Source organism: Buteo buteo, chromosome 23, assembly GCF_964188355.1.
Source record: "Buteo buteo chromosome 23, bButBut1.hap1.1, whole genome shotgun sequence".
Lineage (NCBI taxonomy): Eukaryota > Metazoa > Chordata > Aves > Accipitriformes > Accipitridae > Buteo > Buteo buteo.
This window is the reverse complement of record NC_134193.1, coordinates 23030234-23058177: the sequence shown is the minus strand read 5'-3', so window position 1 is coordinate 23058177 and position 27944 is coordinate 23030234. Positions and strand designations below refer to the sequence as shown.

General features: G+C 50.6%; 1 protein-coding gene across 7 annotated transcripts in view; it reads right to left on the bottom strand.

Annotated features, from left to right (window-relative positions):
- Positions 1 to 392: 392 nt before the first annotated feature.
- PBX3 (PBX homeobox 3) overlaps positions 393 to 27944 on the bottom strand; it is a 119051-nt gene continuing 91499 nt past the window's right edge. For 2 of the 7 annotated variants that reach the window (XM_075055791.1, XM_075055790.1), the window contains 7 exons: positions 25528 to 25769; positions 19432 to 19622; positions 17027 to 17162; positions 10093 to 10258; positions 8691 to 8803; positions 7777 to 7866; positions 4767 to 6930 (listed from right to left, as the gene is read on the bottom strand). In XM_075055791.1, coding sequence (XP_074911892.1) covers positions 6724 to 6930; positions 7777 to 7866; positions 8691 to 8803; positions 10093 to 10258; positions 17027 to 17162; positions 19432 to 19622; positions 25528 to 25769 — 1145 coding nt within the window. In that variant the 3' untranslated portion in view covers positions 4767 to 6723. The other 5 variants (XM_075055792.1, XM_075055793.1, XM_075055794.1 and 2 more) reach the window with 5 other exon arrangements.

Sequence of the window (27944 nt, the reverse complement as noted above, 5' to 3'; positions counted from 1 at the left end):
CCATGCTGTCCCAGGCGTCCCCTCTCCACCGTGGGCATGATGGCTGGGGAGCTGCTGCGCACAAAACCTTCTCCTGCTCTCCACCACCAAGGGAAGGATAACTGGATGGGAATTCTAATCATATATTATATTACCGTGTCATATTAGACTAATAAAATCCTAATATGATACAGGAATGGGGAGCATATCATAACTCCTCTGTGGCTAATACAATGCATGCAATAAATCACTCCCAGAGCTTATCCTTAACAATTGTATCAGTGCTTTCTGTGTCATGCTGATAACTCAGTCCCTCTGATCTAATGGTTCACTTTTCTTCACAGTCCATATGGCAGTGACATTAAAGCTAATGAAATAAAATAAAATTTGCCAATCTTTGAAGAATTCCATTCTTTAAAAAGATGTATTTTATTAACACAAACTGGAAACATCTTCAGTTACTCGGAGTTATTTTTATCACATTGGAAATACATGGCACAGATACTGGCATCAGCATCTTACATCCGACTCACATGTGGTCTTTGCAAAAGACGTTGCTACAGGGTAACACCGCACCGTTCAGCCTAGCACACTTAATGCCAAGTTCGCATCATCAGCGGAGCTGCCCTCATTGAACCAGTCCCGTGGGGCACGGATTTTGCCATGCCGGAAGGTCGCAGTCTCCCTGACTCTTCCCTTCCTGGGCTGAGGATCCCTCATTGCATCCAAGGCCACGTACAGAGGGAGCTGGGAGCTCGGTGTCTGAACGCCAGGGAGAGTAGGTCATCACCTGCTTCACTTTTGGCACACGGAGGTTTGCTTTTCTTCATGGGGCTGTGAGAGGGCTGCACGGCTGCTCCTGCAGCTCTGCGAGTCGCAAACCCGGTTGCATCTGCCAGGCGCCGTTTCTCCCTGGCTGCGGGGCTTCTCACGACCCCTCCTCGGCGCAGCGGCCGCGCTGCGGTCCCCCCCGGCCCAGGTGCACAGCAGGTCGGACGGAGCTGGGGCTGGTCCCAAAAGCGGCTGGTCCAGCCGGGCACCGGGAAGCGCCGTGGGTCTCTCCTCCAGACACCCTCATGCCTCCCACAGCCCCATGCTGCGCAGCGTGGCGATGGCGGTGGCGGGCGCCTTCGTCAGGCACGGGAGATGGCGATTCCTGGGACCCGCTGCAAATCCCCTGGCCATTCCCGCTGTGCTCTGTGCGGGCTCTCCAGGCTGGCACCTCGTGGGGCTGGCAGGAGCCACGGCCACGGGGCACGGGGCTGGCAGGCTTTGCTCCTCTGCCACCACGGTGCACTGGGGGCACGGGGCTGCGTCGGCTCCGGTCACGGTGACGCTCACGTGCGCCAACAGCTCAAACTTGGGCACGGGGAATCAGGATGGCGGCACTGAGCGGTCCCACGGGCGCGAGGGCTGAGGGTCTCCTCCCCATTCCAGGATGGGTGCACGGTCCTGCGGCAGAGGTCCCACATGCCCCGGGGGGGGCCGCAGCCCCCGTCCAGGGTGCATGCGCGAAGGAGGGATCCTTGCACGAGTAACTGTTCCTGCGCGAGGCTCTGACGGCCCTTCGGGGCGTAGCTACTGGGTGAAACACAATACCATCAACAGCATGATCCTAATACTGGTGCTTGCAGTAAACCTTTCTGATGTGTGATCAAGCCTTAAGGATAAGATGTTTATTATTTGCCATGTAACCACGTGGCTGTTCTCCAATGTAAGGAAAGGCCAAATTGCACTTGTAATTCAAAGGGACCCAAAGCCTTAATGCTGTAAAGAAGCACGCTAATGATGCCCAGCGGGCGCGGGGCATGCAAGTGCGGCCCAAAGGTTGTTGATGGCCTTCCTATGAACCTCCTCAGTGTGTGACAGGTCCTTGCCTGTGGCCAGCAGAGATGTGATCAAGATGAGGGACGTCTGTGTGTTCATTACGCTGCCTACGCCTCCACTGACACACTTTACATTTAAAATACTGTTTCCTTTGAGCTGGAGCATAAACACCGAGCGTGTGGACTTGGGGAGCTCCATTAGCAAATGCAAATCATTCGGCGCTTTGTCCTCTGCACACAGAAGTCTTCGGAAGTCCACGGTCCCCATCTGCCCCAACTCTCGTTAACTGATAATGAAGGCTTTGCAATGCACGTCTAGTTATTTACTTATTTATTTAAATGCACCACCTGTAGTGAAAGAAGCAATGTTCAATTCTAAAACTGATCGAGAAGTTGTATCTGCTCCGTAAACAAAAGCAGAAGCAGTAACTGGTGCACAAGGGCACGCAGGATGCAGAGGGAGAAGAGTGTGGCCGCGGTCCTGGGGGTGAGAGCAGGTAAACAAAGGTATTTTACAAAATAACCTGATACAAGAATTGTTGATAAGAAAAGCTGACCCACAAGCTAATTGAATCATGCAAATAATCGTTTAGCCACCAAAACAACACCTAAAGGCTTGAACAGCTGACTGGAAAGGAAACGTGACGGGCAGGCAGCTCCTCCGAGCGCAGCCTAGCCTCGGCTCCAGCCTAGCACGGGCTGGTAGTAGTGAGCGCTAGCCCTCCTCCTGCCTAGCTACACTAACCCAAGTAGTAAGTAGTTATATTTATCAAAGACCATTTGCTGCAAGTGATTAACGTTAATTTGATTTCCTGTGAGTCAATTTCCTTGAGATATGGTAAATAGGCCATTACCTGTTATTGACCTTTACTTTATTAAAAAGATTTAAAATTAGCATTTATATATATACGTCCTTCCAAAAAAGTTTTTTTAATAAAGAAAAATATTTTTATAATCTCATTACACTTGCTAGCTGAGGCTGTCATTCCAAAGTTAATGTTAAATAAAGATGGTAATTAAGAGTGAATATGATGATGATTTTTAAACTCATCTAAAGGACTGACCCCTTCCTTCGCCTCCACTTGAATTTTTGCTCCCGAGCAGAGCAGGGTGGAAGCGGAGGCAGGGGCTGGCAGGGGCAGCCTGCGGGTTGGGAAGCCTCTGCCTTGCAGGCGCTGCTCCTGCTCCTGCTCCCTGCCAGGATGCACCTCTCCCAGGATTTCCAATATCTCCTCCGGGCAAGAGGGCACAACGACCTACTGGTATTTAAAGAAATGCTCAGCTCCTGCTTCATGACAGCTTGCACTTCTGGTAGCCTACTCGTCTCCTAGGTCTGGCTTAAACTGAGCAGGAAGAAATTACATCAACGTTTGATCATGAAAGCAAAAAGTTTATTCATGTTTGAAACTACATATAACTACCACGAGGAAGACTTTTCAATCCAGGGTGTAATCCAGTTAGAAAGTAACACGAAACGGTTTAATACATTAGAATCACTGCCACAAATTATTTTCATGACTCAATCAGTTTCAGAATCGCATACAATACAAAAGAGAGAAAGAAAGGGCCCCCTGTTACACAGGGGGAAATATACAGTACTGAATACTGAAGTCTGTATGCATTACAATTAGTTGTTGGTTTTTGCGTGGATTAGTAACAAGATGAAGAACATTCAAAATGTTTCTCAGTATTTACAACAGTTTCACTGTTTTGTGTTAAACCTAAGACCCCATGTTTCCACTTCCGCTTCTTTAAAAGTTGCCAATGCAACCCTGATTCTTTTAAAAGATTACAATGTACATTACATTTCATGGGGAAACAAAGAGTTAATTACAAGATGCAAAAAGATAAGAAAGAGACAAACTACAGCGTGAGTATCGTTCAGAGGTAGTAAGTGAGCACTCTAAGCTACAGAACATGTTGAAAGTCTATTGGTTTGTATGAGTTCGCATGAGGTAATAAAGCTGTGTTTGATTGGTGAGATGTATAAATACTCTTTTGCTACACTATGTACAACACTCCATATGATGGTGCTTTTTTCCTTTGCTTTTTCCTTTGTTTGTTTGTTTGTGGTTTGCTGCCAAGAAGAGGTAACAAATCTTGGCAGGCGTGTGCAGCACCTAGCTCGTACTGTAAAACCCCGGGTCTTGGCTTTCACAGAGATCAGCAGCAAGTGTCTTCATCTCCTAAGAACAACCTATGGCCGGTGTCGAAATACAGAGAGGAGACTCGGGGTCCGGGTAGTTTTAGCAAGAAAAGATCCTCCTGGTTTCCAATCTAATTTGTAAGACAATAGATCACAACAAAAATGTGACGAATAAGGATTCTTAAACACAACCATTGTTAACCGAAATAACCGAACAGCTCTTTTTATTCCAACTCTATAAGAGATATGAAAAGATTAAACACAATCAAAGTCTGCAATTCATTTCGACTTTCCATGGAAATATGCATGAAGTTAAATTTAGGTGAGGTGTTTCTTTGTGTCTGCTCTTGCTATTTGAGGTTAAGCTTGTCCTGTACTTTTACCCTTAAGGCCAAGTAATTGGCAACTGTTAGACCAACATCGTTAAAACTGCTGATAATAAATTATGATAAAATAGTTACAGGGCTATAAACAATGCTAAATCTTGGCCTAATTGGATAAAGTGCTTTTTAACATTGTGTGTTTTAAGTATAAATACAAATGATTATGATACCTTTAAAAAACAGATTTACCAAGTTTTCTAATAAGACAAGGTTTTACAGTAAAGCTGTAGGTGGTTGGCTACAAAAAACTCATTCCTTTTTCTCCTGTGACTCTGAATGCGCTAATCAAGGCATCTCAGCTCAGGGAAAAAGTGTTGCTAGGAGATTAGTTAGAGGTATCAGAGTGCACACTTCCCGGCCCTTCTGTAGGGGAAGTCACAGAAGATGGAGTAGTTGCGTCCTGCCAGCCTCCATTAGCCTGAAAAGGGAAAAACAATTCAATTGATACAATTACGCATATTAATTATACCGTACACTGAAAGTATCAGACTGGCAAGCCCGGGGTTTGGGAGGAGATGCTCTGGGAAGGAGATTTTCCTGCACTCCCTCTGGCTGCAGAATTTGTGAAAGGAAAAAGCAGCAGGCGTTAGGCGAGGGGTGCCGAAAGCACGCTCTGCGATAACGCTGAGCCTTCAGCAGAAAGGCAAGTTGAGAAACCAGCAGCCGTTCGGCCAGACGCTAGCTGCAATTAGGACTTCGGGATTTCTGCAAAGACCATCCGCGCTTTAATGAAGAACATCCCTTTGGCCGACACTTCAGCTTCTTCCCCCGAGAAGACGAGTCCGGGGCAATCCCTGTTTGACCCCCTCGCCTCCCCCTGCTTCCCAAAGTTCGGAATTGCCTTCCTCCGCCCGGCAGAGCCCTCCGCAGAGCCGCTCCACCCGGCGAGCCCGGGTCCCCGCAAATACGGCCCGCCAGCACGCAAACGCTGCGAGGCGGAAAGGGGCCGCTCGGATCGGTTTCCCAATTATCCCTAAACGCAGCCCCTCTTTCGGCCGCCGCCCCACGCCTCCGCACGCCGCCGGCCCTCGCCGCGTCAGACCTGCATCGGCAAGAGCAGCGCTCAGGAACAAATTTGCCTTATGTCTCGGCCGATCGAGGCAATTGCTGAAATCAATGTCTGATCAAATTTCTGCTGTGGCAGACAGCTTGTCGCTACATATTTTTATGTCAGTCAAGAAGAGGGAGGCGCGGGGCTCGTGAGTTGGGGGACGCTGAGTGGAAGTGACGGGGAGGCCTCTCCTCACAGCCCGCGAGAGCCGCCCCGGCCCCGCGCTCCCAGCGCCCCCGGCCTTGGCAGGGACGCTTCCCGGCAGGGAAAGGTTAGCCTATGCTAATGCGTTTATGACGTGCTTCGTTACCGAAACAATCGGCGGCCTGGCTCGGCACCCTGGGCCGCGGTGGCACGGCGCTCTCCCGGGAGGAAGGGGCGGGGGGAGCGATGGCGTCGCGCGGGACCTCCCAGCCTGGCCGCCATCGCCCCCCGCCACGGCCGGCCCTCGAACCCCCGCACCCGGCCTGGCTAGATTTTACGTTAAAAAAAGATCGTTCATCTATCACGATGAAGGAAAACGCTTTATGGCTCCAACAGGAGGAGAAAGAAGCCTCGGTAATTATCTCCTTCGCAGATGAAAAACAGCAAACAGAGGAGCTCTTACCCGACAAATTCAAAGGTTTGGGTTTGGCTTCTCCTAAGTGAAATTAACGGCAACGCCAACCTGCAATCACATCAGGGCTGAAAGCTCGCCACCCGCTTTAAAGTACTCAACTGTTCAGACGCAGGCTGAAAACGTACAAAATCCTACTCCAAATGCAGAGGCACCGCTGCTTTTTTATTTTTTAAAGATATGAGAATCTACTTAGAGAAAGAAAAACTCTTGTGCAGATACGAGTCTAAAGATATTCCATCTGAAGTAAACATCATTCCTCTTTTATCCAAATTTATAAACAACAAATGTACAATATTTTTACTCAGCTTGGCAGCTGGAGGAGAGGTTGTCAGCAAGCATTCTTTTTTTCAAATAAATTAATCCTTACTCTGGTGGTTTGAGATTATGCACTGTATTATACAACAGCGCCTTATCAGGCCTCATCAGTGAAGATGGAATTCATGTCTGTAAAATGCTGCAGGCAATCACAGTTTCATATTTTATCATGTTGATAAGGATATCGCAAATTCTCTGAAGCATTTCAAAACACTTAAATGAAAAAGGAGAAATGCAACTAAAAGGCTTTTTATATGGTTTGTTGTGGGTTATTATGAGTTATTTATAAACCCAAAAAGAAAGATTTGACATTTCAAATGTAAAAGATTTGAGTATTTAATGGTACTTTTTTCCCTTTACAATTGAACATCTTCAATCACATTTTAAATCATTAATATTTACTCTCATGGCAAGTGGAAATCCAAAAAGGGGGGAAAACCTCCCATTCCCTGTGGCTGCGGTATCTCACACTGGGTCTCCCCGTTTTCCTGCAGCCACCCTCTCTGCGGGTTCCCGATGCTGCTCAGCACCCGCATCCTGATCCGCAGCGGGTTGTGAAACACAGGGGCGGCCCCTGGGATGGGGGAGATGGTCGCTAGACAGGGAATTCTCTACAGGAATTTTAAAGTCCATGAACATGAAGGAAAACAAATGAAAGTCACCTCTCAAGCAAATATGAAACATTAAATGAAACATTAAAAAAAATTTAAAGCATTAATTGTTGAAGTTGTAAATGAGAGAAGCAAGCTGGAAATGAAGGATGAAAAGGATCTGCCGTGGAGACCTTGCCACAGAGGCTGCTGCTGCGGGTGGTATTTCATCCCAGGCTTTCATGCCGACAGAAGAATAGATCTCTGCGTTTATTTATCCTGGCGCCTCGTGTGCAGGCTACAGGGTCCAGCCTGCGAGGGTCTGAGCACTGTCAGATCCCATCGCTTACAGCCAGCGGTAGGACATTTAGCACCTATCACCATCAAGCCTATAATCCCTCAATTTACTAGCATCTGTTTGCCAGACTTACTACTCTCTCCCGTTTGGAGTAACAAGGCCAAAAGTACTTCTCAAACACAGGAAAAATGTGCACCCTTGAAATGGCTAAAAGTATATCAAAAGCACAGTCCTGGTGTCTGATTGCAGGCAATAACAAACACAAGCACAGAGTTATCTGACCATCTTTGTGCGAAGAACAAGAGCCTTCTCTCCAAGGCTGTTACTTTTTAACTCATAAGGCTGAAAAATATAAAAATTCGAATCGCTTATAGTCACGGCTCTAGGAATTTCTCTCTTCTTACATTATCAAGACTCACAGTTGTATCAAGGGCTATTCTGCGGTTCATCCCCAAAGATGCAATATTAAAAAATGCTATTGCAAGAGTAATTAATACATGTATTAATGACTGCATTTACCTGACACCGTGCTTATGGCTCTCCAAACTATTGCTCCCCTGGGTACTCACATTTAAATTATGTGGACTGTACAGTGAATTTCCTCCCAAGCCATCATTGTATCCTCCCGTCTGATTGATAACATGACGCAGGGTATCCACCTTAAAGTAAGGGGAAACAAAATTCATCATTCCAAATCTATTAAAACATCATCACTTACAATAGGCAACATTTTGAATTATGTGAGCCAAAAGGGTTTAGCATCTTCTATATGAAAGGCAAATTTATCAATCAAGAATGACTGGCAGAATTTCAACAAATCCTTGCATGTTAAAAGCCATACATCTTTGCTTCTCACACCAGCCAAACAACAACTTCCTCACAGCAGTGCGTCCTGTAGGTCCTTCTTAAGTGTCTGCAGCAAAGTGCTGTGCATATTTATACGTCTGTATGTGCTTGCATGTATGGGAAGAGATTATAGCGTATATACTGCATATAAAACATGGAGTTAGCCCTGTCTGAAAGGATTGGAAAAGTGACTGAGAATGAGTTGTATTTTAATAGCTCAGTTAGATGTGTTCTGACATTTAAATAAATGAATAAATAAAAGTTTGTCCAATAAATGAAAGAAAGATGGGGGGGAGGTTTAAAAAAAAAAAAAGAAAAAAAAAAGAAAAGGAAAAAAAGAAAGAAAATTCACTGGATTTACAGTGTCCATGGAAGTCAGACGCACCCAATCCCATTCCATGAGCTCAAGCCAGAGCCGAATGCATTCACAAAGCTTAAAATTTCAATCAGAAAAAAATCACTCTTTCCTTTATATTTGTGAAATTCAATGCTGGGGTAAGAATAGGTCACAATCAGAAATATGCAGCCTCCACTCTGCAGCGAGGCACAGACCATTTAATAGAGCCAGAGTAAGGTGGAATTTTTAGCCCAAACCCTACCCTGCTAGAAAGGCCCTACTTTGGGGCATTTCTCCTACCTGTGACTGCACATTGGCTCCGACTTGGGACCCCTGGTAAGAATCCCCATTCAGACTCTGCATGTTCATGAACATGTCCCCAGAATTTGGGAGGTTAAAAGAACCAGAAGAACCTGGAAAGGAAAGAGTTAGGTAGCTGAATAACAGAGAGCTGCAAATATATAACCCCAGAGACCTGAGGGCAGGGGAAGGAGAAGAAGACAGGAGAGGAGAAGGAAAGGCAGCACACAGCAGAGGGAAAGCTGCTGGCCCCGGCACAGGGCGAGCTCGGGCCACCAGCCCCCCGCCCACCGGCTCGGCGCGTCCCGGCGGGGGCTGCCGCCGGCTCTCGCCACGGCACCGGCTGTCGCCCGGGAGCGTGACGCTGGGAAAGCCTGGAAGCCCCGTGCAACCCGGGTCAGCTTTTCCCTCTGGAAGAGCAGCCTGTACACCAACAGGTTTTCATGTCGAGAGCTTTCCTCTGGTAGATCGCTTCATCATGAGATGCTATCGCCAAACACTCGGAGAAAAACCCATTTTGAGCCTGTGCTTAATGTCTCCTTCAAAAGGAAATGGCTGCTAATTTCTAGTTAGCCGATTTATTACCATCAGAGGAGGAACCTTTTTCTTACTTTCTCTTGATTAAAGTTTTTTTTGCCCTGTGGATCTTTATACCCTTTAAAAGTTGTCTACAACTAAGTTGCAGCAAAACTTCAACGTAAATAGTGTCAAACACATCTGTGCTTTGCGGAAGCCTTTGCCTCTGGAGCCCCAAAAAGCGACTTCCTCTTTACGAACTCCCCTACTAATTTAACGCTTAGATTTGCAAAATGTCAACAACACACTAGTGAGACGATTTTTAAGTACTGCAGAAGAACACATGGTAGAGCAACTCCAAAATAAAAGTTGCATCTTTAGATTTCTATATATAACATCAACTCCATTTCAAGCAACCCAGAGTTTAAATTCTAATTAGTGCATACTAAAATATGCCTCTATTTTGTTCTTATCTTGACAATAAATTTAACAGTTCTACAAAACCAGACTTGGAGCTCTGCCTCATTTTGTGTTATTTTCATTGAATGAGAAAAAGCTTAAAATATCTATGGAAACAAAGAAGCTGACAGAAGCCCGAGCCAGGCAGACGTTACCATTGCGGGAATTACGTGGGCCCCGCTCCGCTCCCCCATAAGGCTGCGGGAGCTTTGTCGCCGAAGGTGCTGGGACCACCTATGGCAGCGCTCAGCCCTTGCAGTGGTCCAGCCTGGAGGTCCACGGGCTTGGTAGCATTCCCCGTGCCACGACTAGGTCTGCTAGGGAGCTGCAGCCTCCTCAGCCCGACCGAACTCACTAGGGCGCCATCGAGGGTCTTCCTTTACGGACTGCCCTTCGGGATGCTTTATCGCACGAGCCGGGTACGTACCAGAGTTTGGTGTGGTGGGGGAGTTTGTCTGGTTGTTCTGGACGGCCGCGGCCACGGCGTGCGCTGCGGTCACAGCCGTCTTTGCCGCGTAGAGATTGGCTTCTTCCTGGAACTTCCCGATGTTCTTCTTGTACCTGATTCTCTTATTGCCAAACCAGTTGGACACCTGCAGTGGAGAGAGGTGGGAAGGGTGAAGGACACAAAGCACTTGACCTGGCAAAGCATGATGCCTTCGAGATGTCATGTTCGGTCCAGCAAATACATGTGCCCCCGCCCCCAACCCTTATCTGCTGGGTACTCCAGTTAACTAAGCAGTAACTGAGGATCAGTTAAATATTACGATAGATATGAGCATGATCTGGCTCTGCTTCTGTTGGCAAACTGATGCACGAGGGGTGAGTCTTTCATGACGACACATATCCTGGAGCTTGCTGTAACATTTAGTACAGCATTGTCTCCTACTTCTATGAGCCATTTGTCAACAAAATCAGTGCAAGACCCCGAAAGCTGCTGAAGGAGGACCAAGGTCTGGTTGAGCGAGGGTGAGCGGGCAGTGGAGCAATTGTTCTTTATTTTTGGGCTGGAACAACCTTGGCAGCCCACTCATAGAATCGTGTTTGGTCGGCTGAAAATGAAAGGAATCATATAAATCAATAATGGCTGAAAAGTCACTTTGTCATCTCCCTTTGAAGATACTGTACTGAAGCCAAGATGGCTCACGGGGCACTGACTATTAACCCACACAGAGGTCACGGCTGGAGCCGCTCAGAAAAGTTCATACAATCTTTCTCAGTGGCTTTGTTTAACTTCAGCTGCTGTAACAGAGCTCCTAAATAACAAACCCGGTTTGTAACATGGACGATGGCCAATGCTGTCGAGACAAAAAAGCGTCTGCAACAACACAGAGGTAAAGGGGAGAGGACCAGTAATAACACGATAATGGTTATCAGCCATCCCTGCAGTGAGGGACCCAGCCGCTCGGTGCAGGGCAAGGCAGGGGCTGGGGTCCCACACTCCCCGGGGCCACTGCATCCCCACAGCTGCACCCCACCATGAGCTGCAGCAGCTCTACGGCACCTCTCACACCCCTGTGCTCCATCGTAGTGCCCGGTAAGGTACCCCGCTGCAGGAAGGAGACAAATCCTGCTGTATTTTATGCAGCTATAGCTTTTGTTTAAGCACAATTAATGAAAAGCCTCTAGCTTTTAACGGTAATACGAAAGGTACCTTATACATTCTGTTCCCTAGATAATACTCCACCGTATTCTATATATTGCACTTAATATTACCTTGTCAGTCAGAGAAGCAATAATACATTAATGAAACCTAGCAAATAATTATTGTGGACAATCAGATTACGCTTTATTAACAGTTTCATAATTGAGGAATCTCTGTACATCAACTGTATTGTCCACGGATGTGTGTGAGACCCCTCTGTTTATGCACGCCCCTGGACCAATCAAACAACAGCCATCACTAATAAAGGTTTATTTAATTCTCACAGTAAAATTTTAATATCACCAGCAGCCTGGGGAAGCCTCAACGAGTGGATTTGCTTGACATCAGATCGTTTCCATTCTGCTAGTCCCAATACTTCTTAATCTTTAATATCAAGGCAATTAAAATTAATGGCCACTCATCCAGAGCCACTGTGGGCAGTGTTTCCTTGACATCAATTGTTTGATGGGATTACCTAGAGGTTAAACTAACAAGCAAGGTTTAATTGGAAGCAATGAGAGGAGCAGCGATCGTACGTTATGTTTAACCCGCATACCACATCTAAGTGAATATCCAGAAATGTTAAACTATTTCCGAGATTAAAGCGCACGCCCTGCGCACCGGCAGAGCACAGCGTTCGGGGCTGCCGTGGCCGCCCCAAGAAACCACAGCATCCCTCCGGGGTAACGCAGCCACCGCCCAGGTGCCTTTGCTTCCCAGCCAAAGGACTCTTCGCTCTCCCATGAAATACATCAGCAAGGGGCTGCAGCAGAGCGCGCCGTGGCCCGGGGACACGCAGGGGCTCCGGCCAGGCGTGCGCGGCCAACACGGGCAGCTGGATGTGTCCAGGACGGGGCCAGGGCACCGCTGGAGCCGAGGCGGTGCCAGGCAGGATTTAGGCTGGATTCACCGCCATGGCATTTTTCACACGGGGCTGTGCTGGCTGCCTGCATCTTCCCCTGCCCGTCTGCAGCACAACCCGCCCTGCCCTTGCCGCTGGCACTGTCCCGTCCTGGGGAGGGCTGGAACGCTGGTGCTGGGCTGCTCCCTGGTCAGCACCGGGACCCAGAGGGGCCACGGCACCCTGGCTTCTCACCCAGCCCCGCGCTCACCCTAAAAATGAAAGTTGTCTCCATCACGAGATGCTTCACAACACATTTTTCATTAAAACAAACTATCTCTTCACATAAAAAAACACTGAACATCTTTCTCCTCCTGATCATTGAAGGCCAATTAATTAATTTGGCTTAATTGTATATTACATTTCAAACAATACTGTTGCACTTATTTATCATGTTAATTGCAATGTTAAATAAAAAGACAATAAATTATTACTTAAATCATCAAGATGCCTAATGTGGGATTTGGGATGGGGCAGGCCTGCCTCGTGTCTCTGCAGTGGCTGATTTCATGGGATAAATCAGCGCTCGTTCTGCAAAAGACGCAGCTGACACAAGAGCATCACTGCTGAAATTAGTGAACTATGTATTTATGGATCACGGAAAATTTTCCATTGTCTTTCCAAGTGTTTGTAGCACACGGCTTATGTTCCACACCTAATCAAATGGCACAAAATAGAAAAATTTCAAAAATCAGTGTGGCACAATTATGGTACATGATCTAAAACTAAGAATTTTAACTCTAGAAACTATTTAATTAAGCTTGCACCTTTTTTTTTTTTCCTTGCTTCCCATATGAAGTCCAGGGGTAAGAGCCTACACATCCATAGCTCTCTGTGTCAATCTGCTTACAGAAACAGACAGACTCAGAAGAAGCAGGGGCAGGAGGGGTGTTGAAAACCAGCTTCTGCATTCTTTCTTTAAAAGAATTTTAAATATATTCCCTTGTCAACCACATCCTTCTTTTGTTTGAAGCAGTGAAAAATTTTATTGCTGTAATCCACTGACACGCTTTCAGCAATGAGTATGCCCTTTCTATAGCCCATATGATAGACTGATAGTTGTTCATGACACCCTGAAAGAGGCTCATCTGCAAAAGTATAAAACATCAGCCTCGCAGCCATGGTAAGGGGAGAACAGATGATACAGTTTATCTCCCTCGAACACGTGCTGATCCGGTAGCTCTAAATTACAGCCGACGATGTTCTCTGTTAAGGACATTTTTTTCCCTAGAATTACCTTTTCCATACTCTTAAAAATGAAATTGTGTGAGGTGTTCATCTTAGTAAATAGTTTGTCTTTATGCTTTTCTTGAAAAACCTTCTCTACATATTATTTTAAACACCGATATCAAAACTGAAACCATCTATCTCCCATCTGCAACTACATGATTCTGGGAGACAATTTTCTTTGCAGCTCAGTAAAGTGCTATGGCAGCAAGATTTCCAGTGAGCTGTTTAATGTGGGGGGAGGACGACCCAAAACAGTCACTAATTAAGTGTTTGAGGGAGAAAATGTTCTGCCATGAATCTGCCCCCAGCATTTACAAGGCACTGACAGTACAAGAAAGAAACACCTTGGATCATTGTTAGGAGAGGCTACAGGGGAAGCCTGGCTCAGCCAGGAAAAGGACAAAGCCTCTTCATCAAACATGAACCACAACCTCCAGGAGTTTGGAAAGCCATCCGTTAACTTTTTTTTTTTTGTCTCGTTTTCCAGCTCTTTGCACCTCCAGGGTGTTTGTAGCACAGGAGGTAAATTGGGCACAGTGCCAGGCATGGCAATGTCGGAGGCACTCCTGGTCGAGGCTGGAAATGCGTGCGCTCAGAGTTTTTTCATAAAAGCCATGTGCAAGGTGTAGCTCAGTCACTCGCTTGGATGCCATTGCTTATCCCATGCGATGCTACTCCTGCCAGTATTTTAAATGACTGCTCAATTCGCCCCTGATTTCTGGATTGCATCCTCTGACTTCTGCTGCCAACCACCAGAGCAGTGTGCACTGGGCTATTTTACAGTGCTTGCTCAGAGCTTTTCTGCTAGATGGCCTCAAAAATATATACATTTTTCAGCACAAAGAAAGACAACTCCAGCCCAGTTTGACCTAGTAAATACCAACTAACCCTGCAGTCCTGCCGTGCGGCCTTTGGAAGTGCCTTTGAAAATCAAAGATTAGGATATCCACAGTATTCACATTTTCTAGCTGTGACAGCAGATCTATCAGGAACTTAAGCAACCAGCTGATCACAGGCACTCCCTCTCTCACATACATGCTCCTCTCCCATTAGATGATACATTGCCCCATTTTCAGGCTTTCCCATCATCCAGAGGTTTTCCTAGCCATTTATAATATCTTGCCAGAGTGAAGCTCTGGCCATGGCCCCAAACCTGCATCTCTGGCAGCTAGTGCCCAAGTTGCGTGGTCAGCGCTGCCCTTGCTCCAGGCTGGAAAACGTCACCCTGCAAAGCTCAGGATGCTGTACGTGGTGCTACAGAGGACGCAATGCGGCGACTCCCATCACTCACTCAGAATTCCTAATGGATTCAAGAAACAACTAATTCATGCTTCTATCAAATATTAAAGAGACAAACCTATATTCATGTAACAGGCTCACTACTGCTGCTGCTGCTGCTACACTTTTGGATCATCTGCCTGCCTTTTATTTCATTCTACAACATATACATTAAATCTTATCAAACACCCAATTAAGAAAGAAATCAGATCTATTAGCACTAGAAGCAATCAGTTATGGCTTCTCAAATGTTCCATCTCATTTCCTTCAGTCACTTCAGCCCTATCTAGATCTAGCTTTTTATCTGTCCAGTCTGTGGGATCACTAACCCCTTCTCTGCCAGGCACAATTCACCGTCTGCTGGGTGGACAAAAAACATCTCTTCAGCAGGTCTGCTGTGCTCCCTACCATGTAATCTCTCCCAATTACATTTTGCCAGCAGAACTGAAGAACTTTTGGTTTCTCCAAGTTGGTGTTGATGGCGTTGCCTCTCCTAAATACACAGCAGGCTGCTGTGGCTCATGTGGGAAGATTTTTGGACACCACTTACTGGAGGAATTGCTATAAAGCATCTCATGCCAAGAGGACTGAAACCAGCAACGAGACAGAGGGCTGCAGACCGAGGTGCCCAGGTACTCACGTGCTCTCAGGCTGTTTGGCTGGTTGCAGGCACCCACAGCAGCCGCAGGGACGCCTGTGGGCACGGAAGAGCTGCCCAGCAGCCACCACAGCCGCACCTGTACCAGTTAAGGCTGCAGTCACTCACGTGATGCTAACAGCAATGAAGGAGCAATGTGAGAGGGAATGAGTTTGGTGCTGAATCTCCCCCCAAAAATTCCTGCCCATCACCACAGCCACTCACAAATGGACTGGGAGAAACTGTCTCCATCCCCATCCCTTACCTTCCCCTGGCACTGGGCACAGGCACTTCCCACCCCGCTTGGAGCACAGAATGTGCTGCATGCCAAGGAATGAGCAAGAAGAGAGCAAGGCACACACATGTGTCCGCTGGCGTCTCATGTCATAGGGTAGTTTTGCTAGGGTTTGTACTGAGGGTGCATCCAAAGTCAGTTAAGTAAGATCAAATCTGGGGGAGCTGGGTGGCCTTTCATTTGAAAGTCTTCAATAAAGTGCCTGAATTTTTCATGCATTCAAGGGAGACCTATAAAGTAAATCTCAACTCAGGTCTTAATTATAAAGCTAAAGGTTGCATTGCTAATAATGCCAATACTGCAGCCTGCAATCATTAATAGTTAACACATTCGCCGCAGGCATTGTTCCTCTAAAGGACCTGAAATATTGATAAGTGGAGCCAACGGAGCTGGGAGGAGATGGCACACCAGCCCTCGCAATGGGCAATGGGGTGGCTGGAGAACTTGGAAACTGCTGGTGAGTTTTCCCTGCCACCCAAGTGCAACCTTGCCCAAGCTGCATGAGCCAGATTTACTGTGGGAATAATCTGGTTTTCTATCAAATGTACAGGCCACGAGAAATGTGCAGAGTGTTGTTTTGCTTTTTAAGCTATCTGGTGAGGGAAAGGTGAAGGAAAGCTCGATGGAGCAGTGTCATTGGCCTGAACATCACTGTGAGACACCAGTCCAGAGCTGTAACTGTACTTTGGCCTATACAGAAAGCAGCTGTAGCCAACAATGGGAAGCACTTCTGATTAGGGAGATGCTGGTTTTCTTGCATTAACTTCATGGTAACATCTGTTATATGTGACAAAAAGAGCAAATCTGTCTAATACGTTTTTGCTACAGAGAAACCACTTGTGTCACTTCAGTGTATTGAGAGGCTGAATTTCTGGCTGGCTTAGAAAAACAACTTCAAGCAATCAAAGAAATTCTGACCTATAGAGATAGACTATATGTTTGTCGATAAACTGTCCTCCCCCTGAAATAATGCTAAGTTGTAACGAATTCATAACAGACAGTAAAGCTCAGCAAGGAATCTTACTGACTACACAGAAAGAAAGCTGATGTAGAGTGCTAACCTTATAGCCTTTTTATTTCTATCTTCATCTTTGTACACACGCTCTTTTTACCCCAGCACAACCCCAGCCACCTGCAGGCACGCTGCCTTTCCTGCAGAGCTTAGTCATGTTCCACCACCCTGACGAACTTTATCACGGTCAGCAATGCAAATTTGAAGGATTACATTGGGCAGGGACCTGCTCTGTATTGCACGCCTCCGTTAGAAGCACATGCCAGAGGCAGATGGCAGCTTTGCAAGGGGAGCCAGGAGGTCGACGCGCTGCCTGGGGTGCGGAGGGGTGAGGGCTGGGACCCGCTCCCACCCACTGCTTACCTGCGATACTGTGATGCTGCATTTCTTTGCCAGCTCTTCTTTGGCTTCTTCACTGGGGTAGGGGTTACTGAGGTGGGAGTAAAAATACTCGTTCAAGATTTCTGTGGCTTGTTTACTGAAGTTACGCCTTTTCCGCCTGAAATGAGAAAAGAAAACCACAGCTGTTCTTCCAGATGCAGAGAGGTCTCTAACAGGGTCAGCTGGGGTGGAAGCAGCCCTTGTTTCACATGCCCGTGCTGCAGCACACAGCAACACGACAGCACCGTCTCCGTACCCCGATCCCTCCGGGCCAGCCCTCCAGCAGGGCCGGGCTCTGCCCTGACGCCGTGCAGAGCGGGCAGCGGGCTGCAGCGCCCGTGTTCCTACATCCAGCCCTGCAAGGGTCTGCACTCCGCTTCTGGCCATCCACCTCCACCTGGGCTTTCATCCCGTGGGTGCACCGGCCACATTTGTGTGCTGTGGCAGAAAACACGACGAAGCGAAAGGCAAAGCAGGGCGCTGAGCCGGGCAGCCTGCCTGCAGCACCTCCGGACCCAAGTACGCAACTCAAGCTGAACTTCCCGGCTGCCAAATCGCTCTGCGCCAACGACGGCTTCGCAAACCTCTCTCCCTTTAGCGGCGGGTCAGCTGGGGCTTCTGCACCGGTGCCTGGGGTGAGCACAGTGGAAAAGGACGGGGCGGCCTCCCTGCCGTGTCCTTACATAGCACTCATTGAGCTAATTGGCTTCCGTGAGCAAGTGGCTTTCAGGGCTTTGCAAGGGAGACCCATCTGTACAGCCTCCTGCCGAGGGCTGAGCAGGGCCCAGGCTCTCACGCCGCGTGGGACGGGTACCACGGCGTGCAGCCTGGCCAGAAAGCGAAGCCTTTCCGGAGCGCTCCGCCTGGCACGTGCTCCAGCGGGCCCAGCGGCGAGGCAGCGCCGGGCAGGGAGCAGCAGAGCCCCCGCGGCGCAGCAGGCAGCCGGCCCGCCGCACCGCTCCCGCCGCGCGGGTTACAGCGGCAGCATCTGCACAGCTGCGGCGCCTTCCCTCCGAGCCGCCGTCGGCTGCTCTCCTCCTCCCCAGAACGTCCTCTGGAAAGTGCCGGTTAAACATTTCCTTCAGAGCTCCCTTCCCCTCAGGGCTGGTTGCAATCAAACTGCCTGCGCCCGAGGCCAGCAGGCAGCCGAGCGGCAATCCCCAGCGCTCTCTTCCAGCGGTATCACGATGCTGCTAACTACACTGTATCCTGGAGCAGGCAGACTCTCTCCCTAGAGCTATGTTTATCTCATTACTGTGCTTCCGCTCATTTTGCCTTATTTACCTTCCTCCTTTTTAAAGAAATCACTTTAAAATGTGCATCTGCAAGCTTTACCTTTTGCAGTTACTCCAGCTCTCCATAGACGTTTCCTCCAACTGTTTGTAATTACCCTAATTTGCCACACCTGCCAGTGACCTCCTTGTTAATAAAATTATTTTGCTCTTGTTTAGCTCCTCACAGCTTTCAGGTGTGAAGCATGAGCTAGCTGCTGAAGGGAGGCTCTGCATGGTGCCTGCTGCTCCTCCCTGCTCTGCCGGGCTCAGCTCCCGCTCCGCCGGGCTCTGCCAGCTGCCAGGGTCCCGCTCCATGGAGGGGATCCCTGCGAAAGGGATGGGGCTGGGGATCGATATCCCACCTCATCAGGGCTTCCAAGCAAACCTGGCTGCGCCTATAAGCCCCCTCCTAATCCCTGCCTGCTTCCTCACAGCCTGCAGAACGAGCAGCCTGCTCTGGAGGCTGGCGGGCTGCGGGGACAGGCTCTGAGCTCCGGCAGCGACGCAGGTGTCCGAGGGACACGCGTGGCGGCTGTGAGCGGTTCGGAAGGTGCTGCCTTCTCCCGTGCCCCAGTCAGGCAACAGCTTGTTGGGAGACGGGCCAGCAGATCTGGCTTTCGGAAGCGTCGCTGCCCTTCTTACCTCGGGCGCGCGCAGCTGCTAACCCAGCGTCAGCCGCAGCCCGTGGGCACGTCCCTCCCAGAGAACTTAGCTCTTCCATTACAGGGTCAGTATTTTGCAAGGCTGGCCTTATGCTGCGAGACATCGGTACCGGCAGCCATTTAAGTAACTGCCGGGGTGACAAAACAGCCCTTTGCACAAATCCTATGTGACTCCCATACGAGCAGGGTAAACAATCAAGCACTGGGTAAACAAGCCTAGTCTGTGCACTAAAATATGTAGAAGAGACATTGCTGTTTATGAAAGCTCTGTGCAGGAAACCCCCACTTTCACAACAGCTGCTGGGTGAAGGACAAGGGCCCTGGGCTTTCGCCGGGGCAGACCAGCCTCTCCCAGCGGGTCCCTGCCCACGCGGGGACATGGGTTCCAGCAGGGCCAGGCAATTGCCCCTTCCCCCCCAGAAAGAGCCGGGGGCACTCGTCTCTGCCTTACCTGGCATCGAGGAACCTTGATCTTAAAATCATTACTGCTTCACAAGTACTTTGTTTGAGTTGCATCTGGATGGAGCTGAATTTTCGATGAATGATGCCCACCATCCTTTCAATCTCCTTGGGAGAAATGGGACGTGTCCGGCTCTGTTCTCTGAGAAGGTTCATCACATGTGTGGTAAATTCATTACATGCCTGTGAAGGAAGGAGAGGCTTAGAAATTGTTTTGTGCCACCTCACAAGGACACAAGCTCGGGCCTGGCTGTTGGGGGGGCTGGGGGACCCTCGCGCAGCCCCGTCCCCTCCACACGTGCGCGGCCGCGGGAACAGATCACGCACACCCTGTCCGTGAGAGCTGGGACCGTCCTGCGGCAGCCAGAGATGCTGAGCAACCGCGGCGCAGCTCCTTCCACGCTCATCCCTTTCAAGGTCCCCGTGTCCCCAGCCAGACCGCAGTGGAGAGGAGAGGTCGGGGTCAGCGCGTGTAATGGCTGCGGGCAGGAGGGGGATGTGAGCGGGGACCAGCACACGCTCAGCAGCCAAGCGAGCAAAACCTGGGAAGGGCTGCCGGTCCCGCAAGCCGCCGAGCCCCGCGCAGGCAGCGGGCAGGGTTAACAGCCCGCGGGAGGTGAGGAGATCTGGACCTTTCTGAGGCACCGTGTGCATCCCCTGAGAGGGCAGATTTCGGCAAAGCCGTGCCCGAGCCTGGCCCGCGCCGTGCTGCCAAGGCGCTGAAGGAGGGAAGGCATGAGGAGCCATCAGTTATCAGTCCCTGACTACGCAGGTGAACGGACACGCTGAAATAAACTTCTCCAGGCAGCATCATCAACAGACGCCACCTGATCCGAGCCTCCGCATGACCAAGTGGCTGTCACGCTGGCATCCCGGCTTCCCCCACGCAGGCTGGAAGCTGCCACTAACTCTGCTGATTTATGTCTCCCTTATCTCTTTCCAAAACAGACCCCGGGACTGCTGTCTGCTAGGCAGAGCTGCGTGGTGGCCACAGGGCTAATCCCTTCCCGGGGGCCAGCCCGGTATTCGAGCACATTTTGGGCACCAACCTACCCCCGTCCTGAGGGAGCGCTGGGAAGCGGAGAGGGGCCGGGCGAGGTGCTGGCTCCCGCAGGGTCCGCGGGCAGCGCAAGGCAAACTGCTCTCTGCTCCCCAAACCCTTATCAGACGAAGGTGGGTGTATGCAAGGCTGACACATCTGCGGGAGGTCCGTGCGTTGGCTGCGGAAGGGCCAGCCGTCGTAACGCACTGCTGGGCTGCGATCACGGCCAAGTAAGGCCACAGGATTTTGCTCTTGTGCATCTAATGTTAATGGGCGACGAGCACAATGCTCAGCAGCCAGTAAATCACGTGGAGGAAACACTGCATGTATCTCATCCAGACCCTGTACGTTACGTATCTGTTTGACTCTAGCTCCCCTTTTTCTTCTAAAGCCAGGGTGACAAATATCTACGTAATTTGTCTGACAACTACATTTTCTCCTGCATTTCAATAGCTTGTGCGAGGGAAAGAGTTAAAAGTGAAAAGTTTATGCATCTAAAAACTCATAATTTCCTATAACATTTGCTGAACGTCTCACAACTTATTAAGTGAAGCCATCTATGAATGCAAATGCTGATTAGCAATTTGGCAATAGCCCAACATTCGCAGAATTCACATAGCTTTTCTTTAAACCAGTAGTTCATACATGATTAATTAGAACATCTCATTTATGTAGTGTGCACTTTAGCTCATTACTCTAAGTAAAATTCGTTAAGTATTTACATTTAGATAATTAAAATCTGGGTACACCCTTAAGAAAGATGCATACACTTCAGGCAAAGTGATTTTTTTTTTCTTTACACTACTGAAAGTAAATTACAGGCTAATTTACATCCTTGCAGCGCCCGTTTGGCGGCAGCGCTTTGGCGAGGCTCGGCGAGCCTCGGTGCAGATGCCCTCCGCCTGCCACCGCCGAGCGTGCCGAGGTCACGGTGCCGCGGAGGCTGCGCCAGCTCACCGCCGCTCCACGCCAGCGCAGGCACGACGCTCCCGCCAGCTGCCGCTCCCTGACTTTCTCGAGACTTTCTGAGCTCCAGGTTAAGGAGCTCGACACATCTCATCCTCGCTTCTCATTTGCATATTTCCTCTCCGTTTTGACATTTCAGGCAGCAAAGCTCGCGGAGGTGACCAGCTGCCGTCCCCTCTCACCACGCTGAAGAGAAGGGGACGCTGCCCTGAGCGCTCCCGGCCACCCTGCTCTCGCCCAGGGAGAGCAGGAGTTGTCCCGGGTGACCCATTTCTCCTCCTCCCATCCCAAAGACCCGGCCCAGCAGCTCGCCCGCCCAGCGCCAGAGCGGGCTCCGAGCCCCCAGGGAAGCGCGGCAGCCCCCGGCCTGAGCAGGGAGGCAGCCGGGCACCGGCGCCTGCTCCAGCCGGCCTTGCTGCACCGGGACCGCATCCTTCCTGCCTGCCGTCTGCTGAGCTGCCTGGACAATCTTAGCATCCAGAAGCTTGGGCTCCGCCATCTGACTGACGGCAAAAGCCCCAGCTTTGGCTCGCCCAGTAAATGATGCACAGAGGTAAGGTAACGTAGGCACCGAAATGCAGACGAGAGAGCGGCTCTGACTGTCCCAAAGATACAGCTGAATCCAAGTGTTTGGCACTGAAAGAACGTTTCAGGCACACGGCTTGCCACGTGCTCCCTTGTTTGCAGATCTGGGGAATTCAATTTTAAAGTACAATAAAAATGGCAACTGTTGCATTAAAAATCTTTTCAGATGTCTTTTCTATGAGAAATATTTCTCCACAAATATAGTAACAAAAGTTGGATGTTTCAAAGCTAAAGCGAGTTTCTTGCTTTCAAGAAGCAAAAATCCTTCCCTGAATTTACTTGAACTGCTTGATGAGACTTCGTTTGGTTACAACAACTTAGAGAGCCTGGTTTTAATTTATCTTTGCCAGCACCTCCCATCTGCAGAGCTACTTCAGTGCAGCAGAGTGGAAGTAAGCTCAGAAGACTCTGATGCTTTGTCTTGTTTTCTCTTGTTTATTTATAGCGTCCGAGCTCCTTGATCCCTTTTTCAGTACTATTTTTCAGGCCTCTGCTTGGTGCCCGAGACATTATTAATAATGTCAGGTCATAAGTGATGGCCTTGTTAACCTGCTCAGAAACCTTGTAGGAGCGGGGATGCTCCTGCGAGCCTTAATGCTTCATCAAGACTCCTCAGATGAGCGCCAGAAAAAAAGAGGAAATGGCCCAAAACAGTCTTCAGGGGCACGGTGCCAGCCAGAGCTCCGTGGGGCTGGTGGTGTCTTCCGAGCAGCCACACTTCACCCCAATTTGGGGTGAATTCAGAAGACATCTGTGAACTCAGGAAGCAGGTTCCCAGCTGCTCCAGGAGACCTGGGACCCTTACAGTACTTTTGCCTACAGCAAAAAATGTATTTCAGTGTAATTATAGAAGATAGCTTTCAATATGTCATCTCTATTATAGTAGCTGTAAATTATGGAAGGAGCTGCCTGTGTACGGCCATTTCTCCCGGCGCATGGCGAGGGGAGAGCTGTGTGATGGCGTGACACACTTTCCATTTTTCTCTCTTTTTTTTTTTTTTCCCGAGCGCATTCCCCTAACTGGCAACAAATATCAGGATCAAACTCTGCCTGGAAAGCGTCTCCAGGAGGCCGCTCTGGTTCCTGCTGCCGGCTGCAGCGGGACCGCAGGAGCGCCTGCGCCGGGAGAGAGATGGCAGGAGCTGCTCCCCCCGCACGGGCAGGTGCCCCTGCGTGGGGGCTGAGCTGCTCCCCGGCTGCAGGGGGGCACCCGCCTCTCGGGAACCTGCGGCCGCTGGAGGCAGAGATGCAAAGTCCCGGCTGCCTCTCGGCTGCGGAGACAGGCGCTGTGTTGAGACAAACCGGCAGGAGACGGTTTGCGGCAAGGCTGGGGAAATTATCATATTTCTGTAGAGCAGACGTTGCTGGGTGTCAGGATCAACAGGGAAGCGTACATGTTTCAGAGCAGCTCCACCTCTCTTTCCTTCTCCTAGCAGCACTTGAGCGTCCTCCAAAGTTCCCCGTGGTGTGGACGGATGGCTGTGACATTTCAGCCGAAACCTTTGTAAATGGAGCTACAGGGCTAAAAACGCTACTGCTTCCCCCACATCATTAAACTTATTAGAGTCAAAGGACACTTGCCAGGAAACGGCTGCAAGCGCCGACCTGCAGTTGCTTTGGCCCCAGATCTATCTCCAGCCTGCGTCCCTGTGGTTTTTTATAAGACACGCTCCCGCTGAATGGTGCTCGTTAGTCCGACGGCCATCCCCATCTCAGCGCTCCAGGCTGCACGCCGGGGCCCTGCGGTGCAAGGAGAGCCCAAGGGCCCGCGCAGGACGTTTGGGGTCCTTGGAGGGTGTGGGGAGGGGTTCGTTTGAGGGAGAAAAGGAGATTTGCACAAAGACCCTGTCAGTTATTTGCCCGGCTATGTGTTCACCAATTGAACAACACAGCGAAAGAGGCGGCACAGATGAGGCAGCGCCACCGGCACCTGAACCACGCCGGCCTCAACGCCAGCCTCGTGCCGCCCAGGCCGTGGTCCCGCCAGCACCTGCAGCGGGATGCTGCGTGGACTGTGCCGGTGGGCACTGTCCCCCCGCTCCTCCTCCGGGCTCCACGGGTGCCCCGCACCTATTCCCCACCACCCCATCACTTCCGCCCGCCGCTGACGCTCGGCGGGCACCGGTCGGCTGCGTCGGCACGGCCTGTCGCAGACCGTGCCTTTGTTCCTGGTGGCATGAAAAAGCAAAGCAAAGTGGCCAGAGACCTTTCAGAGCATCTTCACACAAAAAAAAGGGAAACTCTAAAATAAAGAGTTATCGAGGCACCCAGGCCCCGCTTCACGCTGGTGAGGCAGGGAGGGGAAGCATGCCAAGGCCGAGCAGAGGGGCTGGGGAAGGAGCCGGGCAGCACGGTGCACTCTTCTCCTCGCCCTCGCAGTTTCAAGCGGTTTTATCACTGCCTCCACATCTCTTTTGTGGTTTTGGTCTGTACAGCCTGACGCTTTGCCGTGATGGGCTGGGGGCAAGTGCAGGACTTCCCCGGCTCAGGTCAGGAAACCACCAGCTGATGAGGTTCGCTGAGCTGATTAGGCTCAGGGTTTACAAGCTTTATTAGGACACCTCTGGGAGGGGAAAATGAAGACATCGCTTGAGGCTCGTGAGGGCCAGGGGTCTCTCGTGCCGTTCTTCCCTGCCCCATCTCCTTTGCTGCCGTTGCTCCTTGCAAAACCAGAACGGAGAGGAGGCAGAGCAGTCTCTCCCATGGATTACAGGGAACCCGGGGCGGTGCAGCCCCCCACCCCAGGGGCAGGAGCCTCGCCGCGCCCAGCACCAGCCGGCAGCACGTGGCGAACACCCCCCACGCCAACGGCGTGGCAAATGTGGCGGGTCACCAGGTCCCAGCGGTGAACGCAAACCCACGGGTCTCTGCAGCACGCTCTTCACTCAAAACAAAGACACCCAGTGCCGGTGTCCACCTGAACCGGGATTTCCATACTTCCTATCCGTAGCGGCAGCTCCCGAAGCCTGGGCCAGGCGCTGTGCCCGCGCCTCGCTGGCTACTCCCTTGCAACCTGCTACAGCCAACCCGCCGTGGCCGAGCCTTGCACCGGAGCCTCCTGCCGCCTGCTCTGGGAGCCCGTGGGCTGAGATCGCCAGCACGGCCCTCGCCTGCCTGCGCTCCCCGACTCGCCAGACCCAGCCTTGCAACGCTTCATCACGGGGCACGAAAGTGGCACCGAGTGACAGACAGCTCTCCCCATCTCTCCCTCTTTGGGCTGGCTCGAAGGGGAGAAACATGGGCTCTGGTGTTGCTTTTATGCGGTTACAGACAACAGAAAACACTCAGGCATGCAAGACATGCGTCCTGGGTCCAGCGAGCGGCTCCTCAAAGCCCGACGGACTCCCGTAGCATCATGGCTCTTTACGGGGGAGAGGGGTGGGGAAGGGGAGGAGGGGATGTGGTCCGGAGCTGGGCAGCGGCAGGCGCCGGCAAGCGGAGGTGCGGAGAAGAGCAGCGGCAGGTACACGTACAACTGAGAGGCTGATGTCTGACCTGTTCATATTTCTCCAGCTCTGTGTGATAGATTTGTCTGATCTGGGTCAATTTGGCTCTGTAATCTGAGTGTTCAATAGAGTTATCTGAAGACCCTCCAGAGGCTGCTGCGGCTGCAGCTGCTGCCGCCGATCCCCCACCTTTCTCCGGACCTGAGACTCCTTCTGCCAGAAGCATATTGTCTAGTCTCATTAGCTGGGGATCGGGAGGGTCTTCCTCCTGGGCTCCTCGGATGCTCAAACCTTGGGCAGAAAAGAGAGAACAAGAGAAAACACAGTCAGTATTTCTTGCATCTGCCCGGCCGCTGCCCGCTCGCTGCACGCCTGCGAGGGGCCCTCCTGCAGAGCCCTCCTGCCCCGCGGGGCCGCGGGGACCGGACCTGCCCACGGCCCTTCCTCCATCCCTGCGGCGGCACCCGAACGGGCACCTGCCTCCGAGGCACGTCCCGTGAACCGCAGCCCAGGCAGGTGCCATGGGGTGACGGCAGCGCTGTAGGACCCTCACGGTTCCGATACAGAGCAGGAACATCTTCACGAGGCTTTTAAAGGACCCTGCAGAATTTTTAAACGCTTCACTGTAAGTATTAAAGGAGTATTCGCATGAGTACAGAGACATACGCCTTCTGGTTGTTTTCCAAGACCTAGCGAAATCTATGCAAGGCTGGCATTATCCTATACATTATATCACTTTGATGCAAGACTGTGTGGTAAAACTAAGTGCATTATTTATTCGGAAATAATTGATTTGCTTCTCATTTCCTTCCAAATGGACCTAAGCGCCATGTTACTCTTATGGAGACTTGCACCACTGGATTCCACCCCTCCTATGAGGTCCAAGTTGGTTTAGAATGCCTGGGGAAAAAGCTGCCACTCGCTCAACTACAGGAGACTTTGGGCGAAAAGCAGGGAGGTGCTGTGTCTCCCACCGGCACAAATCCCGTGGACAGAGCCATTTCCATGCGTGCCTGCAGTCTCTGGCTCCACACAGGTGGAGCTGAAATTTCACATCGGAGGAGGGAAATGGTGGAGACAGAACTAGGAGCATCGCCTCGGGAATGGCCCCTGTGGGAGCGGGGTGCGGAGGCTCTGACGGCCCCTCGCTCAGGGCTGCCCCACTCCTCTGCAGGGCAACACGCCGCTCCACAGTGTCTGCTCACAGATTGAGGATAGGCAAGAAGGAATTAAACTTCCCCTTACCATGCAGGGATTTGGTTGCTATCGCGATGCTGGGCTACTGAGTATGTGTTTAAAATCACCAGTGCTCTTGCACTGTGTTGTTGGGAACAACACTTTAAATCTAATTTTTGTTTTAAATCGAGAATTTCCAAAGGGATGCTCAGTCAGCAATCTTTTCTGCGTCCTATAGATCAAGGCTGACAATTTGTAAGTTTAATCAGGTCACGCAGGCATGGTGCCAAGCTGTTATCAACAGTGCCAAAAAGAAAGTTTAAAAATAATTACAGTAGTACAAAAATCACTAGAGCCGTGGCTTCTTGAATCAACATTTCCATTAGAGATGTAATGCAACTGTGTACATCCCAGCCCAATTAACCTCTTTAAATCTGTTTAAGAGCAGGTATTCGTGCTCTGGATAGAGCGGGTCCCAGGGGTCTGCCGTTGGCACCCCCCGTGTTTGCACAGGCGCCTGCGCCTGTCTGCGCTCCTCGCAGTGGTGCGGGCTCCGAATGGGCTGTGCCAGACGTGGCAGCACCACCCACAGCTGCCACGCACACAGCTGAGCACCAGCAATGCTGCTTTCTGCACTAGCTGAGAACCGCAGCCGCTCCCCTACAAGCAGATTTCACCCTCGGTGTCCTGAACCCCATGCACAGCGGGAGGTGACCCCCTGACTGGCCAACCTTCCAGACTCAAGAAACCACAGCATTAATTTTGCTCTAAAATACACATTTTAAACCTGTCACCTTCATTTAAAACTATAATACCATATCATTTCATGGGAATAATAAAAATGTCTCATCATCTCTTTAAATTATTTCTGTTGCCTGTTCAGAGGTCCACAGATGAGCATGGTTTGACAACACCACCCATCGTCCCGGCACGTCCCTGGGCTGGCACAAGCGTGCTGGGGACAGCCCTGGCACGGCTCCGGCCACCCGTGCTGCTGCCTGAGCATGTGGCCAGGGAGAGCAATGCTGCGCTCGGGGGTCCCCGCGGCAGGAGGGGCGGGGGTCCCTGGCCACGGGAGCCCTGCGCCCACCCCGTCGGGACCGCTCTGTCCCTCGTTCCCCTTAGACTCATTGCCCTTGCTCTTGCACAACTCCTGGCCTGTGCGGTGCTGCTAATACAGGGATGATTTTTCTGTATTGTTTTGGTGAACTGTTTCTCCTGTTTATCTTATTCCTACTCTGCTCTGCTGTCACTATGTTTAATAATATTCTGGTTTTAAACCGCTCCAGC